This window comes from Mustelus asterias, chromosome 20 (assembly GCF_964213995.1).
Source record: "Mustelus asterias chromosome 20, sMusAst1.hap1.1, whole genome shotgun sequence".
NCBI classification, from domain to species: Eukaryota; Metazoa; Chordata; class Chondrichthyes; order Carcharhiniformes; family Triakidae; genus Mustelus; species Mustelus asterias.
In genome coordinates this window covers 67,484,682-67,504,751 of record NC_135820.1, presented here as the reverse complement: position 1 = coordinate 67,504,751, position 20,070 = coordinate 67,484,682, and the positions used below count along the sequence as shown (strand labels likewise).

The window sequence follows — 20,070 nt, the reverse complement described above, 5'->3', positions numbered from 1 at the left end:
GACTCCCTTTTGCTCTATCCTGTGCCACTCCTCCTCCATGATGGTGGCATACACTGGGTACGGAATGCCAGACTGCTCCTTAGTGGGGTTGAGGGAAATGCGAGTGGTGCAGGTGGCTTGTCTCTGTCAGAATCAAACAGAAGCAAATGCAGCTGTGTGTGGGCAGAATAGCAAAAACAAAATCACAGCACAGCGTGTTTCCCAGACACAGAAGTAGCTCTCCAGGCACCCACATTCCTCCATTCTGTCTGTCTCAGCTGTTGATGGCAGCAACTGTGTCGACTAATCCTCAGGCTAAGTTACTGAGTGCACTGTGAACGCCAAACTAGAACCTGCAGCATCACTGGTACCTTGTTATAACATACATAGATTAGGATGCGCAAGACCAGGCAGATGAATTGCAGGAAGGACCAATAAGCGTGAGGAAACTCAGATGGCGACTATTTTCTAGTGGAAAACCGGGGTAATTGACTTCCGCCCAATTTTATTGCCACAAATTATCTGGCCCAATTACGCACAACTCTGTTCATGGATTTTAATGTTGACCTTCCAGATCTCTGCCTTTCATCTGAATCTGCCGGCCTCAGTTTAGTCATCTTGATCTGAATTCAGAAAAAGATGGGCATCAAGGTTTGGTAGCATATCATGGGCCTTGCTGCTAGCACTTTTCTGCTTCTCAACCATGAGATGATATTAGTTTACTCTTAGATGTGTGTCCTTTCAAGAAGCATTCAAAACGGCTTGTGAAACCATTGAGTTTTCCTGGTACTTGGTGAGAGATAATCTAGATTGTCAAATGCCTCTGGACTCCAGCACAACACCAAACACAGTGAACCTTTATCTTTCATTAATTCCTTTGAAATATTTAAGTCTGACCTGTGACGTCTGGAGTGCGACAGATGATTCCAAACTTGCACATAAAAAAATATATTGTATGGCCTTGCTCGTCCCGAAACTGTAAAATCCTGCCCCAGGTCAATAGGCCTGCCCATGGTCTGCCCCTCGCCCACACCAATTCCCGTAGCTGATGGGTCGGTAAAATTCCGGTGGTAATGCTGCCTGCGCACAATTTGGGCGGAATTTTCCCGCCCCATCCGTCACGGGAATCGTAGCGGGCGGGACACGTACCATGCAAAGATCCGTTGACCTCAGGCAGGATTTTCCGGTCTCGGGGCGAGTGCTGCCGGAATGTCTCCATAATTTTATCTCTAGTATGGAATCCTTAGAACACTTAAAACGAGGATCGGAATGGTAAGCGTCAGAATGAAGCATTTCCATCACTGCAGTCGTTTCTTCTGCTTTATAATATCCCCTCCTGCACTTTTATTCATCAAAGTATTTTATGGGCCAAATACTTGATCAGATGTTCTTTATTTTCATCAATGAGGCTGACTTCAATTTACTTTCAGCAAATATGGAGATGCTGCTTGAAGCATTCTGTTTGAGCGAATATAACATTTTGTACTCACTGTAAGGTAATCCGTAGGGTTGACTTGGTGGTGGGTAAGTAGCATAAGGAGCAGCTTGCTGAATTCCCGCTGTGTACTGCGTTTGCCCATAGGCCGCCATGGCGTGGAAGGGGGTTGTAGGGATAATGTGTGGATATGATCTGATTGGAATAAATAAAAGATAAATCCATCAACTGGTATCCATTACACCGGCTTATAAATTATTTTTGGTAAGTACATTAGAGCAATTAGATTGTTGGTAGACGGAAAGGAAGGGTTGCGTTAGGTGATCAGAGTATTTACTGAGTGACATAGCAACAACGACTGTTGATGGTCCAATGAGCAGGTGGAAAATGCTTTTATTTCAAAAACTTACAGAATACTGAGAGGCCTAGATAGAATGGATTGGAGAGGATGTTTCCATTAGTGGGAGAGACTAGAACTCGAGGGCACAACCTCAGAGTGAAGGGACGCTCCTTTAAAACTGAGATGAGGAGGTATTTCTTTAGCCAGAGAGTGGTGAATCTATGGAACTCTTTGTCGCAGAAGGCTGTGGAGGCCAGGTCATTGAATGTCTTCAAGACAGAGATAGATAGGTTCTTGATTTATAAGGGGATCAGGGGTTATGGGGAGAAGGCAGGGGAATGGGGATGAGAATCATATCAGCCATGATTGAATGGCGGAGCAGATTTGATGTATCAAATGGCCTAATTTTGCTCCTATATCTTATGGCAGTGGTTCCCAAAGGGTGCAGCGCGCCACACTGGTGCGGCGAGAGAGGATGGCAAGTGTGGCGGGAAGATTCAAGGACAATCAAAGAAACATTTAAATATGGTTTAAACAAGCATTGTTTTATACTTTCTGGATGTCCCATGATCATATTATAAAGTAGTTGTGTTCTATGTTATGAATCAAACACTGCTAGGAGTTGTTTTTTTTAAATGTATTTCTTATCAATAAAAAATTCGGTGTGGTGCGAGCAAATTTTTATTCTGAAAGTGCAGCCCAGTGAAAAAAGTTTGGGAACCACTGTCTTATGGTCTAAAACAAGCCAAAAAAAATTGTACCCAGTCCATAACCCTCGAGCTTACAATGAACTCTTTTATATAAAGTTTATTTGGCCGGGCTTTTCTTCATCATAGTAACAGAACAGACCTGGTGTACTACCTTCCATAATCTCCCTCATTCATTATTGCCAAACGCACACACCCACGAGGCAACATTCAGTGTTCCTTGGAGAGTTTAATTTTCATTCCAGAAAATTCTGCCAGGGAATAAATGACAATGTAGGACCTGGAGTAGCAATCAAAGGAATAGACTCAAATGAAAGGTAGATGATGCAACCAGGAATGGACTTTACCTGGAACATGGTTGGGCGGTGGCGAGGAGGAGGTCAACATTTGCAAGAATTAGATTAAGAGATAAAGGTGGGGGTATTAGAATACAAGAAATGGACTTGGATTGGAGAGGGGATTGAAATGTGAGGAACAAAATCATCCTGGAAAGTGTGGAATGGGAATACAGAAAACACAGAGACACTAAAAATTACAGGCTTTTCATGGAGTGAAAATTGATCTTTTAAAAAATAGACACAGACTAAAGACCTGCAGCAATGAAAATATCCATTATGATGTAATACTGAAAAATACTGCATTTCGCAAGCAAAGGGTGATTTGTGATTCTGACAGAAATGAAAATTCATTATGATAAAGTTAAACTTTATTTATCAGTCACAATTAGGCTTACTTTGAAGCTACTGTGAAAATCCCGTCATTACCACACTTCAGCACCTGTTCGGGTACACTGAGGGAGAATTTAGCATGGCCAATCCACCTAACCAGCACGTCTTTCAGACTGCAGGAGGAAACCGGAGCAGCCGGAGGAAACCCACGCAGACATGGGGAGAACATGCAGACTCCACACAGACAGTGACCCAAGCTGGGAATTGAACCCAGGTCCCCGGCGTTGTGAGGCAGCAGTGCTGACCACTGTGCCACCCTGGTGCCCTTGATATTGGTTTCTACCATCGTGTCAGAGTAAAACAAGAGCTTAAAAAACAGCCTCGTTCACAGGAATGCAAGTCACTTCGATAAGAATGCTACAGGTTAAAGTCATTTTGCCTCAGTTTGATGTCTGAGAGAGGGACTACATGATTTAATTTAGTATAAATTGCAGGACTTCTTCAAACATGTGTTTATTGTGAAATCAACAGATGGTGTTATCAAATTTCTTAGAAAAGGCAAGCTTGTTGACCACTGTTCCAAAATTACTACTATTCACTTTTTTCAATATTGTTTATTACGGTTCTGGTTGTACAAACCCAATCAATCAGTCACGGGAGATCATATGAATCCTAAAAAAAGAGACCAGAGAAAAGAGAAAAAAGAGAATCTCTTGATATCTGGAGAAGTGAAAACACTCTCTGGGACACAGAGGATAAAGACTGTCTTACTAGAGCAATCAATGATCAAACACTCCCACTTGTCCAGGTAAGAAGTTCTGAAAATATATCAGTGACAGCCACGTTATAACCCAATTAGTCAAGATGCTTGATTATCCAGGCGGGATAGGGAGAAACTGTTCGCACAGGTGAAAGCATTGTTATGGTGGCACAGTGGTTAGCACTGCTGCCTCACAGCGCCAGAGACCCAAGTTCAATTCCGGCCTCGGGTGACTGTCTGTGTGGAGTTTGCACATTCTCCCCGTGTCTGCATGGGTTTCCTCCGGGTGCTCCGGTTTCCTCCCACAGTCCAAAAAGGTGCTGGTTAGGTGCATTGGCCATGTTAAATTCTCCCTCAGTGTACCCGAACAGGTGCCGGAGTTTGGCAACTGGGGGATTTTCACAGTAACTTCATTGCAGTGTTAATGTAAGCCGACTTGTGACACTAATAAATAAACTAGTGGTGCCCACTGACAAAATGTGAGCTCTATAAGTCTTGGCTTCAACAGACTATATATGAATTATATGAATTACTGTTAGCTCAATCTTTGTTTAGTAAAATCCAAATTAATCCTTTCCATGATAGAATCTGTGCGATTACCAGTACTGCCCTCAGTGGCAAATGTACCAACAGAAACACAAATCAAATTAGTAAGACATACAGTAACAATGAAACATCTAAACTGAATCAAAACATGATTTAAAATGCCACTTACTTTGATGTATAAATCTGGGATGAAAACTGATGTGGTTGTCTTTTACTGAAAATATCACTGTTATTAGCTGTAGAATGTAAAACAAGCAAAGAGAAAATGCAATTAACTGCAGAATAATTGCAATAAGTCCTCAGAGGCGGAAGTCCCTTCACCAAAATTCCTTTATTTACAAGATCCAACAACACTATGCAGAGTGCTCTCAGTATGCAGTCTACATCCGGAGTGCCAGAAGAACTGACACTCCTTTTTAAGTACAGAGCATGGGGCTCCCTGATTGGAACATCAATTTGGCCCTTAATCAGGGACATCTTTTGTTGTCCAGCCAAATAAACAAAATCAAATTAACTTAGGGACAATTCAGAAGGGGCAGCTCCATAAAAGGAGGGGAACCGCCCAAAACAAAAGACAAAACGGAAAGGAAACTTAAAACATCAAATTAAAATGTGATTAAAGGGGTCAATAATGTACCCCAGTCCTTGTGGTGCCCAGCAGGCATGGAAGGCATTGATGGTGCCCTCGGACACCGCATGCTCCCTCTCCAGGGACACCCGGCCGTGTTGGCCCTAAAATCAGGGAGTTCATATTCAAGCAGGCCAACCTCAATTGCCTGAGTAAAATCGTTGCAATAATATACTGAGGGGACACCTTTAGGCCCATAAAATATCCTTCTTAAAGCATAGATCGTAGTTCACTTCACTGGTGTATGGTCATTATCATAAATTATAATCCACATAATGTGATTTGTTTGCAATAAATGCTGATTAATTTGCTGAAATATTAGTGAATTAGGTAGCAAGTTAAAAGAATAGTATTCATAATATTCCTTTAGTATCTGGTTACTGTCCAGCCAAGGTAACAGATCATCTACTCTGTCGATGTGGGTTTCGAATCCACATACTCGAACATTTATTTTTCTTTACTCCGAGCATGAGTAATTAGAAAATCTTTGCTCAAGTATTTGTAGAGATGGTGGCCAGAATTTTACCGTGCCGCCTGCCACGGGATTGCGAGCAGGCGAGGGGCAGACAGTGGGAAGGTCCTTGACCTCGGACGGGATTTTACGGTTTATGGACGAGTGAGGCTGTAAAATCCCGCCCAATATCTCACACATGGTGTAGGAATAGGGTTAGATTATGAATGACAGGGGTCAGTATAGGCAGTGAGGGAAAAATATGTGTTACGCTTTGAGATGCTTTATAACCTTCTTGCTCTGAATTATTACGGCTCTTGTAACATTCTCACAATTTACTCCCAATTCCTCAAACCTTGAGATTTAGTTCATAGAATCATTATAGAATCCCTACAGTGCAGAAATAGGCTATTCAGCCCATCGAACCCGCACTGACAACAATCCCACCCAGCCCCTATCCCTGTAACCCCACGTATTTACCCTGCTAATCCCCCTGAAACTAAGGGGCAATTTAGCATGGCCAATCCACCTAACCCTGCAATTTAAGATTGACCTGAGAAGAAAATTTTCTCTCAGAAGATCGTGAGTCTTTGGAACCCTCTTCCCCAGACAGCGGTGGAGGCAGGGTCAGAGGTCGATAAATTCTTGACTAAAAATTACCCCTGAACTCAGTGGCTTGCTATAGGCCACCTCATAGGGCAGTTAAGAATCAAGCACATTGCTGTGGGTCTGGACTAGACAAGAATGGGATTGGTGCACCAGATGGGTGGTTATGACAATCAATGATGGTTTCATGTCACCAATTTCTGACACTAGCTTTTTATAACTCAGACTTATTAACTGAATTCAAATTCCACCAGCTGCTATGTTGGGATTTGAACTCATGTCCCCAGAACAATAGCCTGGACCTCTGGATCACTAGCCCAGTGATATTACCAGTACACCACCATCTCCCCTAAAGCGGGTTAGGTGCAGTGGCCATGCTAAATTGACTAGGTGTCAGGGGGATTAGCAGGGTAAATGCATGGGGTTACAGGAATAGGGCCTGGGTGGGATTGTGGTCGGTACAGACTCGATGGGCCGAACGGCCTCCTTCTGTACTGTAGGGGTTCTATGATTCTATGAAATGTTGGCCTTTCCAGTGACACACCCCAAGAATTAATTTTTTAAAATATACTCCTAGCCTAGTGCATTTTCAGGCTTTTGAGAATGGAAAACGTTTGAAATGCAGGTTGATCAGCATTTGAAGAAGAACGCATGTTAAAATTTGATGCGATAATTTGTCGGAGTTCACTCCTGAGGTTTTGTTTGATTAATACCAATGCACTTATCCATGCAAAAGCCAGTTAAATGCAAAAACTGTTTACTTAAAATAATTAAATCAGCGCACCCTCAATCCAAATAATTACCTAGCTGTGTTGTGGGTTACCATGGAATGTAGGACAGACGCAACAAGAGTATCATTTAATTTTCAAAAGGTAAAGTGTCCTGCAGTTAGAATTACCTTGCATGCAGCTTGCAAACATGTTCCATACACAACTTCACATGAGATTAAATTCAGAATGGGAGGGCTTGGTCCCTCCAAAATCCTACTGACGTCTATATAATTATTTTTATTTTCCTATTTAAAGTATGTTTCATTCTTTGAGGATAAATTATCTTGGGTTGGTATTGCATTGGGCTCCAAGGAGAGAAAGTGCCAGATAAATTAACAGGTCACAGTCTAGATCTGTAAAATTACTTTTACACTTCAGTAATTCTAAAGTTGCCAAAGCTTAAATGAGAACAAACTCAGTTTCCATAACACTTTTAATCTAACTTCCTGTTTTAATGTGTGATATAGCCTATACTCCAGGCTGTTTTTGAGCTATTTCCCTTTTTGATGTTGTCTTGGCTCATTTTCTGGATTGAATGTGTTGGCTTTCCCTGCAGATTTTGAGACCCTGATGTCAGGACCATATGGAGATCCTAAGCCAGTGCTGACCGAGAGCGTGATTGGCAGAGGGGTCCCCTAATTGGCTGGGCGGGTTTGCGGAGCTGCCAGTGCAATCAGAGGATTGGCAGTTCTAGAGTCTTGGTAGCCTCATAAGGATAGTTGGGTGCTGCCGAGGCAGGCTGGACACTTCAAGGGCGCCCCATCATGGAGGCAACCTTGAAAGTGAAGATTTAAAGGGGAAACATCAGAGTGGTCCAGTCGGTAGGCCCCTTGAAATGGAGGGGAAACCTGGCAGAAGCATTTGGGCCACGGGCGTGGCCTTTACTGCCCACTACTCCCTCTTTGCAGCGTGCTCCCCCTATCACCCCACTCCCACCCCAGACTGTCACGAGGCGGCTGCTTCCCCAGAGCTGGCACCCTCTGCATGTGGCAATGGGTCCCTTATGCAATCAGTGCCTCAAAATCAGTCCCAGTCAGGGCCTTGGGTACATAAATTGGCTGCCTGCTTCCTTTCAGCAGGGACCTGATCCGTTTCCCAAGTCTGGGAAAATCCCTGGTAACGGGAATGTGTAGGAGCCATCCTGAACCGACACTTCCCCGCCCTGTACCCCACCCACCCTCACCACCTGGTCCAGCAACTACAGCCCAATGTTCCACTAAATTATTGTTGATGGTTCAGTGTAATCATTTAACACCTATGCATAAATATTTTCCTGTGGCTGTAGTAGGACGTTTACTGAAGGGCATTATCTTCCAAGCCCAACTCCAATGCCATTTTCAATCCATGCCAACATCTTAAGATCAAAGGGAGTGATAAGGAAGCATGGATATCAGTCAGAAGGGCAACCATTGGAAAAGTCTTTGTTTTCCACTTCTGCGCCCAGCTATAATGCTAAGTGCTCCTGAATAAAATATGTTGGAGATCAATGGCGTGTGTTAGGTAACCCTAGCAGTCTCTGTAATTGCAGCTTCAGTATTGCCTTAACCAGATACTTGAAAGAGTGAAACATAAAGCACTGTGATAAACAAAGGTTGACACCTTTGTCTGTATCTGTGAATATGGTGCATCTTTCACAAATTAGAATGCCTAACTTGGGCACTAAATTGTGATGGTGTTTCACGCTTAACCTTTTCACTTGAATGTCAGAGGCTGAGGGGTGATCTGAGAGAAGTTTACAAAATTATTAGAGGCATGGATAGAATGGATAGTCCCAGGGCAGAAATATCAATTACTAGGGGACATAGAATAGAATCATAGAATCCCTACAGTGCAGAAGGAGGCCATTTGGCCCATCAAGCCTGCACCGACAACAATCCCACACAGGCTCTATCCCCACATATTTACCCTGCTAATCCCCCTGACACTAAGGGGCAATTTAGTATGGCCATTCCACCTAGGTTAAGACAAAAGGGAGAAAGTTTAAAGGCGATGTGAGGGGCAAGTTTTTTTTACACAGAGGATGGTAAGTGCCTGGAATGCACTGCCAGAGGAGGTGGTAGAAGTAGATACAATAGCAACATTTAAGAGGCATCTTGACAGATAGGCAAGGAATAGAGGGTTATGGGCTGTGTAAAGACAAAAGGTCTTTAGTTTAGAAAGGCATCAAGTGTTGGTGCAGACTTGGTGGGCCGAAGGGCCTGTGCCTGTGCTGTACTGTTCTTTGTTCTTTATAAAGCAGCAATAATTTAACTGCAAATGCAAAACATTGTTTATTCCACTCTCATTGTAAAAATGGAACAATGTCTGCATAGATTTTGAGTCCTGAGTGTCATATTACTAGAGTGGGGTTCGCATTTACAGAGAATACTCAATTCTGATTAATACTATAATTAGGGGCTGGTTAATTTAATGGCAGGGTGAAAGGTCAGCCGCTGTTATAATTGGAGAACACCACTCTGGTTATCCAAGTGTGGATTCACCTACCTGTTTCGTGAATGAAGAAACCCTTTCGATGTGTGGCTGCTGAGGGGCCCACACTTTATGTAGCTGATTTTTCCACTTGGCTAATTCAGAGAAGGCTTCCTGCTGCATGCATGAAGAGAGAGCGTTGCCCAACTGCAGGAAGACATGCCCAAGTTATGCAGCAGTGGAAAGGCTCCTGCGTAATCGAAGAGGGACCTTCTGCTGTACAGGTGTGGAGAGGTGTATCTCCTTGTGACTGAAAAGGGGAGGTGATGGCCTAGTGGTATTATCGCTGGACTATCAATCCAGAAACTCAGCTAATGCTCTGGGGACCGAGGTTCGAATCCTACCACGGCAGATGGTGGAATTTGAATTCAATAAAAAATATATCTAGAATTAAGAATCTACTGATGACCGTGAAACAATTGTTGGAAAAAACCATCTGGTTCACTAATGTCCTTTAGGGAAGGAAGTCTGCTGTCCTTACCTGGTCTGGCCTACATGTGATTCCAGAGCCACAGCAATATGGTTGACTTTCAACTGCCCTCTGAAATGGCCCAGCAAGCCACTCAGTTCAAGGGCAACCAGGGATGGGTAATAAATGCTGGCCTAGCCAGCGACACCCATGTCCCACGAATGAATAAAAAAAGTATAAAAATAAGATCATCCTGATGTATAAATGCAGAGAGAGTTGCCCACTCCACAACTGAAGAGGTCTAAATTTAAAGACATTTGTCTGGTCTGATTTATTGCATTATTCACTTTGCAACTCTTAATGTAAACTCCCGGATTATCGCCATTAACTCACCTGAATTAGAGAAATGTTCTAATGCTGTTGTGGCAATCTCACTGCTGCTCATTGACTCTGACTTGTCTGCAAAAAAAAGAGAGAAATTCTCACTGAATATTGAACAAATAGTTGTGAAGATGATTGTGAAACCAAAGAACAAAGAACAAAGAAAATTACAGCACAGGAACAGGCCCTTCGGTCCTCCAAGCCTGCACTGACCATGCTGCCCGACTTAACTGAAACCCTCTACCCTTCTGGGGACCATATCCCTCTATTCCCATCCTATTCATGGATTTGTCAAGACGCACCTTAAAACTCACTATCGTATCTGCAAGTCCAAAATCCAAAGAGAAAACAAAGGAAGGATTCACATTAAACTAATTTTTACTTCTTAAAACAAGCTGGGCCAGTCTGAAATATAAAATAAATGATTCTACACACGTATACCCTTACTGTTTTTCCCTATGCCCCACTTACCACTCTTTCATTGTCCTTCCTCTATATCTAGTCTTTGATTTTACTCTTCATTTTATATTTTGATAACATTGAAAGGAAAAGCAGTCAATAAAGATATATCTTTATTTTTCTCACTGTCTTCATCTTCCACTATATTGTACTATTTGATTATCCTTCAATTTTAGAACATAGAACATAGAACAGTACAGCACAGAACAGGCCCTTGGGCCCACGATGTTGTGCCGAGCTTTATCTGAAACCAAGATCAAGCTATCCCACTCCCTATCATCCTGGTGTGCTCCATGTGCCTATCCAATAACCGCTTAAATGTTCCTAAAGTGTCTGACTCCACTATCACTGCAGGCAGTCCATTCCACACCCCAACCACTCTCTGCGTAAAGAACCTATCTCTGATATCCTTCCTATATCTCCCACCATGAACCCTATAGTTATGCCCCCTTGTAATAGCTCCATCCACCCATGTTTCTCCATGTCGTATGAATGTCCTGCACCAGTTGAGACTTGAGCGCAACAGTGAAGGCAGGTGCAGCAACTGAGGCAAGCATTTGGGCTTATTTATTCATTTGTGGGATGTGAACATTGCTGGCATTTGTTGCCCATCCTTAATTGCCCTTGAGACGATGGTGGTGAGCCACCTTCTTGAACTGCTGTAGGTACACCCGCAGTGCTGTTAGGAAAGGAGTTCCAGGCTTTTCACCCACTGGCAGTGAAGGAATGTCGATATATTTCCAAGTCAAGGTGGTGTGTGGCTTGGAGGAGAGTTTGGGGGTGGGGGCATTCCTATGCATCTGTTATCCTTGTCCATCTAGATGGTAGAGGTCTCAGGTTTGGAAGGTGCTGTCAAAGGAGTGAGTTGCTCCAGTACACCTTCTAGATGGTACACACTGCTGCCACTGCGCACCGGTGATGGAGGCAGTGAATGTTTGGGCTGGTGGATGGGATGCCAATCAAGCAGGCTGCTTTTTCCAGGATGGTGTTGAACATCTTGCGTGCCGTTGGAGCTGTACACATCCAGACAAATGGAGAGCATCACATAACACTCCTGACTTATTCCTTGTAGATAATGATCAGGCTTTGGGGAGTTAGGAATTGAGTTACTTAATGCAGCATTTCCAACTCCTGACCTGTTCTTGTATCCACAATATTTACATGGCATGTCCGGTTAGCTTTCTGGCCAACCATTCCCACTGACTTGCTCGGACTACTTGATGCCACATTCAGTCAATTGCTGTTTTGATGTCAAGGGGCAGTCACTCTCGCTTTCCCTCTGCAGTATGGCTCTTTCGTCCAGTTTGGACCAAAGCTGGATTGTGAATTGGAGCCCAGGGGCCCTGACAGAATCCAAACTGAGCATCAGTGAACAAGTTATTGCTGTTTAACATAGTTGAACCTAGTTCTTTAACATTGTCTCTCTAAAAGATCTGGATTTTCTGCTCGCCTGCCCCTCGTGGCGGTTTTCCCGCAATGGATGTGGCAAACAATTGGCTGTTGGTGAGATCTTCCAGGCTTTTGAATCATAGAATCATAGAATCCCTACAGTGCAGAAGGAGGCCATTCAGCCCATCGAGTCTGCACTGACCACAATCCCACCCAGGCCCTACCCCCATATCCCTACATATTTACCCGCTAATCCCTCTAGAACACATCTAACCGCTAATTCCTCTAACTGACCACAATCCCGCCCAGACCCTACCCCCATATCCCTACATATTTACCTGCTAATCCCTCTAACCTACGCATCTCAGGAATGGCTCGCTTCCCCCTCCCCAGGTGGGGAGGGGGGTGAGGAGGGGGGGAAAAACTTCAGTGGGACTGAAAGATTCCACTGGTGGGAAAGGCCAGATAAGCCAAAAGGGTTTAAGATGCAATGAATTACTGTGGTCACTGTTGCTATCTATGTAAGTAAGTAATATAAAGAATGTGATAATAGAGGAGAAGGAAGTGCAAGTTAAGTATAGGAGTAATAATTAGGTCACCAAATTTCAAATTTGCAAATCTGGATCATTATAGTTTTAATATGGGACATAATTGGAGTAGTTGACCCCTTTAAGGGTCTTCTGAAGGATCACCCAATCGGTCAATGGGGACTGAGCGTGGGGATCTTGGGGTAAAGCATGGGTTTTTGCAGCCGGAGTGATCCCATAGCTGTGAATGAACACATTGATTATAGCACCCTGTACATCATTGTAAATAGTAATGAACCCATTGTCATTTGTAAGCTAACTGTGGGTCCCCAGTTATTGCATTTACTACAATAACAAATTAAAGTTTTACAACCGAAAAGGCGGCCATTGAGCCCATCACACCTGAACCAAGTCTCTAAAGAGAGTAGTGGCGTGCACCATCGACAAGATGCACTCCAGCAACTGAGTGCCTTCAACAGCATCTTCCCAACCCGCAACCTCCACCATCTAGAAAAACACAGGCAGCAGATGCATGGAAAACTACTGATAGCATGTTCCCTCTTGGCATGGAATTATGTTGTTGTTCCTTCATGGTTGCCGGGTCAAAATTCTGGAACTCCCTCTCCTACAGCACTGTGGGTGTATCTACACCCCATGGCTTGTTGTAATTCAAGAAGGCGGCGGCGGGTCACCACCAACTTCTCAAGGGTAACTAGAGATGGGTTTGTCAGTGCTGCTCGAATCCCGTGAATGAAAATTAAAAAATCATTAAATCTTTTCAGCTACATGGTTCTTAAACATTTCCCTGGATTCTGCATTCCCTGCTGTGTGGAATAGGATCGTGGAATGCCCTATGTAAAAAAAACCCTAACCCCTCTCATCATTCTTTGGTGCTGATCCTATTTCACAATTTGCAAGGCTGGAATTTAAATTTATGACCCATGGACTCTTCATCCATTAACCGTTAAGCTACTGTACCCAGACATGATTAAATAGCTTCAGCATTATCCATTTGCCTTTGTTCCTTGTGCCCTTTTCATGAATGCTGGGTTCCCACATATTTCTAGTCATCCTACTTTTCAGCGACTGCAGAATATTGCGATGGATTTTTTTTTACCATACGCATTTAGCGATGCAGATTTAGTAAGTGGTCTCACAACACGAGGTTAAAGTCCAACAGATTTATTTGGTAGCATGAGCTTTCGGAGTGCTGCTCCTTCATCAGGTGAGTGCAGGATTTGTTTCACAAACAGGGCATACGTAGACACAAATTCAATTACAAGATAATGGTTGGAATGCGAGTCTTAACAGTTTGTGTCTATATATGCCCTGTTTGTGAAACAAATCCTGCACTCACCTGATGAAGGAGCAGTGCTCCAAAAGCTCGTGCTACCAGATAAACCTGTTGGACTTTAATCTGATGTTGTAAGACTACTTACTGTGCCTACCCCAGTCCAACGCCGGCAACTCCACATCTATGCAGACTTGGTAATGTACATGAAATGTACTTAGTGAAGGAAGGCTGCACAGATTCTGCCCTCGACCGCTTTGCATTTCAACAAGGAATAACCAACTCTCACCTGAAATGGCTCTTGCCAGCACCACCAGGTTTACGGTCCTCCTTTGTGGGGATTGGGGTGGATGCATCGTCTGAGCTGGCAAAAGACTTTAAACTTATGCCTAGCACATTCGGTACATAAATGCACAATATGCTGAAGGAACATTTTCTCTTCTTTCATACAATGAATACTCAACAATAGCACGAGTACTGAAAAGGTCACTCAATTTCTGAGAATGTTACCTCATTTGTGAGTTGCTAATTAGGAAATGATGAGTAATTCTCTGAAATGTCAATTTACTAGAATGTTATGAAATGAGGCCGGCAGAGAAGATAGAATATTAGGAAAATAAAGTATTGGGACAAAGTGCCATCAACATCACAGTGAGGAAAACAACAATTATCTCAGTCGGATTAGAACATCCTTCAATTACATAGAATCCCTACAGTGTTCAAAGAGGCCATTCATCCCATCGAGTCTGTACCAACTCTCTGACACAGTATCTTACCCAGGCCCTCTCCCCTGTCCTACTCCAGTAACCCCACACATTCACAATGTCTAACCTACACATCTTTGGACATTAAAGGGCAATTACTTTACCATGGCCAATCCACCTAACCTTCAGATCTTTGAACTGTGGGAGGAAACTGGACCCGGAGGAAGCCCACGCAAACACGGGGCAAACATGCAAACTCCATACAGACAGTGACCCACGGGCGGAATTGAACCCGGGTCCCTGGCACTGTGAGGCAGCAGTGCTAACCACCCTGCCACCGTGCTGCCCTTGGGTTGAAATAAAATCATATCCCACCCATTTAGGAGGGAGATGAGGAGACATTTCTTCACCCAAAGAGCGGTGAGCCTGTGGAATTCATTACCGCAGGAAGTAGTTGATGCCAAAACATTGAATGTATTCAAGAGGTGGCTAGATATAGCAGTTGGGGGCGAATGGGATCAAAGGTTATAGGAAGAAAGCAGGATTAGGCTATTGAGTTGGACGATCAGCCGCGATCGTGATGAATGGCGGAGGAGGCTCGAAGGGCCAAATGGCCTCCTCCTGTTGCTATCTTCTATGTTTCTATAATTATACTTGGTATTGATTTAAATCTACATTCTGCATGAACTGAAACTGGGATGGATGAGATCAATTTATCCAAACATCCCTGATGCACTGTCTGTGCAATCAACATTCAGATTTTAATCACACATTTCTGCTTGATTAAATTCATTACACAACAGTGACCTGTTTTTGCCAAGTACCAACAGCCTCTGATTAACCTTTTGTAACAAAGGCATGGATTGTACCTGTAAGAACTTGTTCAACAAGCTTTGCTGCCAGTAATTCTTTGAAGAGAGTTTTGCATTCTTCTACTTCCCTTTCCTTTAAGAAATAACAGAGATAATGTGCTTATGGCACCATGTCGGCCCGGAGATAAAATGTCATTGTGGAATCAAACTAAGAATCCGTATAACCTGAAGCTTATAATTAATCATCAGTATGCTGAAAGAACTCCATTTACATAGCACTTTCCATGACCTCAGGATGTCCAAAAACACAGTACAGCCGATTAAATGTAGTCACTATTCTAATGTATGAAAAATGGCCTCCAATTAACGCACAGCTAGTTTCCACAACGGCAATATGATAATGACCTGATAATCTGTTTTAGTGATATTGATTGAGAGGTAAGAATTGGCCAAGACACGGGGAAGAACTCCCTGCTGTTGTGTGAACAGTGCCATGGGATCTTTTATATCCATCTGAGAAACAGACCGGGTTTAAAATTTCATCTGAAAAATGGCAGCTCCGAGAGTGCAGCATTTCACAGGAACACAAGGCGTGATTATGTGCTCAAGTCTTGGAGCAGGGTTCGAACCCACAGCTTTCAGGCGTGAATGCTACTTACTGAGCCACAGCTGACACCTGAAAAGGCCGGCAAAGGGCACGTCATTAGTAACCTGCTAAACGTTCAGGCGCCTCTGAAAAAACAAATTCTCCTCGTTAGGGTCGAGTCCAGTCAAGGAAAAAAGATCTTCAGACCAAGTGCTGTCAAGGAGAGTCAGAGTGATTAGCAATATTATTGCTGGAGTGAGATACTGTTATAAAATTAATGAGTTCTGCAGGCGTCGGACATAATCCACAGCAGATGTAACCCCAAATGGCAAAACCGCTCTAAATGCAAGCTTCAGTGGACTTCGGCAGAGAGAAAGGAATGGAATGACGGAGCAGAGCAACCTTAGTTGCAACACTCATGGAGCAAAAGGGCTGTAACAAAAGGGAAAGAAGCAGTGGGGAATGGAATTAGCAGCTGTAAAATTAATGGAAGGCCAGTGTGAAAATATTAGGCGTTGCTGCATTAGACAGTGGAATGCCGGTGTGTAGATTTGGCCACTGGAGATTAGATTTCCTACTTCACTGCCTGGGCAGTAAGATGGCGGAGTTCAAATCCATCGAAATAAAATAATTTGAATGATAAAAGCAAAATACTGCGGATGCTGGAATCTGAAACAAAAACAGAAAATGCTGGAAAATCTCAGCAGGTCTGACAGCATCAGACAGTCCGAAAGTGGAGAGAGAATAGAGCTCTGACGAAGGGTCATTCAGGCTCGAAACGTTGGCTCTATTCTCTCTCTTCAGATGCTGTCAGGCCTGCTGAGAATTTCCAGCATTTTTTGTTTTTGTTTCAAAAAAGGAATGAATGTTCTAAAACGAGCGGACAATCCTCGCTCGACCGTGAAGGCAGAAATTTATCCCACAATAAGTAGCAGAAATTTTTCTTTAACTGATTGGCTTGGGTTGTGAATTCAAGAATTTGCACACCTGACAAGTTAATAGACAGAAAACTATGGGCACAGAGTGCATTGCAGAATCACCAAAATCTACTCCACAGTAAGAAGTCTCACAACACCAGGTTAAAGTCCAACAGGTTTATTTGGAATCACGAGCTTTCGGAGCGCTGCTCCTTCATCAGTTGAGCGGAGAGTTGGATTCACAAGCAAGGCATGTATAGACAAAGACTCAATTGCAAGATAATGGTTGGAATGCGAGTCTTTACAGGCACAGATAATGTGAGTGGAGAGAGGTTTAATCACAGGTTAAAGAGGTGTGAATTGTCTCAAGCCAGGGCAGTTAGTAGGATTTTGCAAGCCTAGGGCAAATGGTGGGGATTACACGTAGTGTGACATGAACCCGGTTGAGGCTCTCCTCCTGCGGAACTTGGCTATCCACAGTTGGAAGACACTCCACATATGGGGCACAGATCTGTGGAAAGGCTCACATCTAGCAAGCTCCGGGAAGGTTTTAGTGTCTCAGTACAATGTTTGGCTTTCAACATTGGCAGGAATTCCTCGGCCCATCACGCCCCGCTGCCGCTGCCAGCGAGGATAGAGAATTTGGCGCTCAGACAAATCTCCATTCACTGCAGCGGGATGAGAGAATCCTGCTGGCGTGAATGGCCAGAGAATCCCGCCCATTGTCTTTCCCCACCTCAAATAAGTAGGAAAAGAGAACTGTGTAGATTATAGGCATAACCCGAAGCAGCATCATTCACTTACAAAGAAATAACGGTTAGACCTGAATACAAGAAACTCGGGTAAGACGTGCCACAGTGCACAGAATATAATCTGTTTTAACCTTCTCTGTTCTAAGGTGAGCATGATGTGGAGATGCCGGCATTGGACTGGGGTAAACACAGTAAGAAGTTTAACAACACCAGGTTAAAGTCCAACAGGTTTATTTGGTAGCAAAAGCCACAAGCTTTTAGAGCGCTGCTCCTTCGTCAGGTGAGTGGGAATTCTGTTCATAAACAGGGCATATAAAGACACAAACTCAATTTACAGAATAATGGTTGGAATGCGAATACTTACAGCTAATCAAGTCTTAAAGGTACAAACAAGGTGAGTAGAGAGAGCACCAAGACAGGTCAAAGAGATGTGTATTGTCTCCAGACAGGACAGCCATGTCTCCAGACAGGACAGGACTGGCTGTCCTGTCTGGAGACAATACACATCTCTTTGACCTGTCTTGGTGCTCTCTCTACTCACCTTGTTTGTACCTTTAAGACTTGATTAGCTGTAAGTATTCGCATTCCAACCATTATTCTGTAAATTGAGTTTGTGTCTTTATATGCCCTGTTTGTGAACAGAATTCCCACTCACCTGACGAAGGAGCAGCGCTCTGAAAGCTTGTGGCTTTTGCTACCAAATAAACCTGTTGGACTTTAACCTGGTGTTGTTAAACTTCTTACTAAGGTGAGCAGTCATAGCTTCCCTAGTCTCTCCACATAAACTCAGTTTTTAAAAAAGTTTCTTTATTAGTGTCACAAGTAGGCTTATAAAAACACTGCAATAAAGTTACTGTAAAAATCCCCCAGTCATCACACTCCGGCGCCTGTTTGGCTACACTGAGGGAGAATTTAGCATGGCCAATGCACCTGACCAGCACGACTTTTGGACTGTGGGAGGAAACCGGAGCACCCGGAGGAACGTGCAAACTCCACACAGAAGTGTCTCATCCCTGGTACCAGCCTAGTCAATCTCCTTTGCATCCTCCCCCAGACCTGGGCAAGTTTCCTAAAGTGTGGCCCAGAATTGGACACAATACTTGAGCTGTACACAGGACAACCACCATCACAAATGCATGCTAGGCACTGACTATTTGTGTTATCATTATTTCTGAAGGATGCAGGATATGATTTGTCATTAAATATCCATTTTAAAATATATTTTCATGACCAAATGTTCTCTAAAAGCAAAATGCTGCAGATGCTGAAAATTTGAAACAAGAACAGAAAATGTTGGAAAATATCAAAGGATCAGGCAGCATCTTAGGAGGGAAAAAGTATTAATGGGCTGACTTGTGCGGAGGAGGCAGATCCACTTCCCACAGGGGCCGAAAGTGCGTGGCAATTAGGGCCTAATGGTAGGCACTGCTGGGGCTGCACCTGAGGGATGAGGACGCATCGATATCTAGCATTCCTGATGAGGGGTAAATGGGCAAGGGAGTATCCATGCTGGGGGCTGGGGAGGAGAATCATAGAATCACAGAATCCCTACAGTGCAGAAGGAGGCCTTTTGACCCATCGTGTCTGCACCGAACACAATCCCACCTAGACCCGATCCCTATAACCCCATGCATTTACCCTCTCTAGTTCCCCTGACACAAAGGAGCAATTTGGCATGGCCAATCCACTTAACCCACACATCTTTGGACTGTGGGAGGAAACCGGAGCATCCGGAGGAAACCCACGCAAGTCTGTGAACAGGTGGTGCCATTACCATGGGGGCAGCCATTGCTGTCAGGCCTCCTTCCATGAGCCAAACAATGCTCATAAAGGAGGTCTGCCGCTCTGGAGCCCTCTGGAAAGCCCCCCACACGTCAACAGCACCCCCTCACCCCAAAATGCCCACAGAAACTGCTGGTAGCTCTCAGTTGGCCACTTAAGCAGCTCATTTGGACTTTGAGCTGTCTGCCATCTTTCCCGCTGGTGGCAAAATGGCACGGAAATGGGAAGACCGCCCATGCTACCTGATACCTTCTCATGTCACTTACCAGCCTTCTTAGCACACAGCCCACCCCAAATAGAATCATCGAATGTATGGCATGGAGACAGGCCCTTTGGCCCAAACTGGTCCATGCCGACCAAAACACCCAACTAAGCTAACCCCATTTGCCTGCATTTGGCATAGAAATGGCTGGTGAAATTCAGTCCAATGTTCCAGGTCAATGATCTTTCATTGGAATTGGGAAAAATTAGAGATGTGCAGGTTTTAAGCAAGTTCAGAGGAAGTGAATAGGGGTGGAGAGGGGAAGGGTAAAGAACAAAAGCAAAGGCCTAAGATAGGGTGGAACCAAGCAAGGTGAAATGACCAAGTGATGAAAGGCCAAGGAAATATGATAACGCGATAAATGAAAATGAAAAGATGGGTCTGGAGGAGGTGTAAATGGGAATAGCAGAATCATTACCAATATCTGCTGTCTGAAAAAA

The 20,070-nt window shown here is 43.9% G+C and overlaps 1 protein-coding gene across 6 annotated transcripts in view; it reads right to left on the bottom strand.

Annotated features, from left to right (window-relative positions):
- Positions 1–20,070, bottom strand: part of LOC144508601 (protein phosphatase EYA2-like) — a 250,240-nt gene that overhangs the window by 136,413 nt on the left and 93,757 nt on the right. For all 6 annotated transcript variants that reach the window (XM_078236741.1, XM_078236745.1, XM_078236744.1 and 3 more), the window contains exons 3-5: positions 10,162–10,227; positions 4,605–4,671; positions 1,470–1,609 (exon numbers count right to left, since the gene is read on the bottom strand). In XM_078236741.1, the coding sequence (XP_078092867.1) occupies positions 1,470–1,609; positions 4,605–4,671; positions 10,162–10,227 (273 nt within the window). The remainder of the gene's footprint in view (positions 1–1,469; positions 1,610–4,604; positions 4,672–10,161; positions 10,228–20,070) is intronic.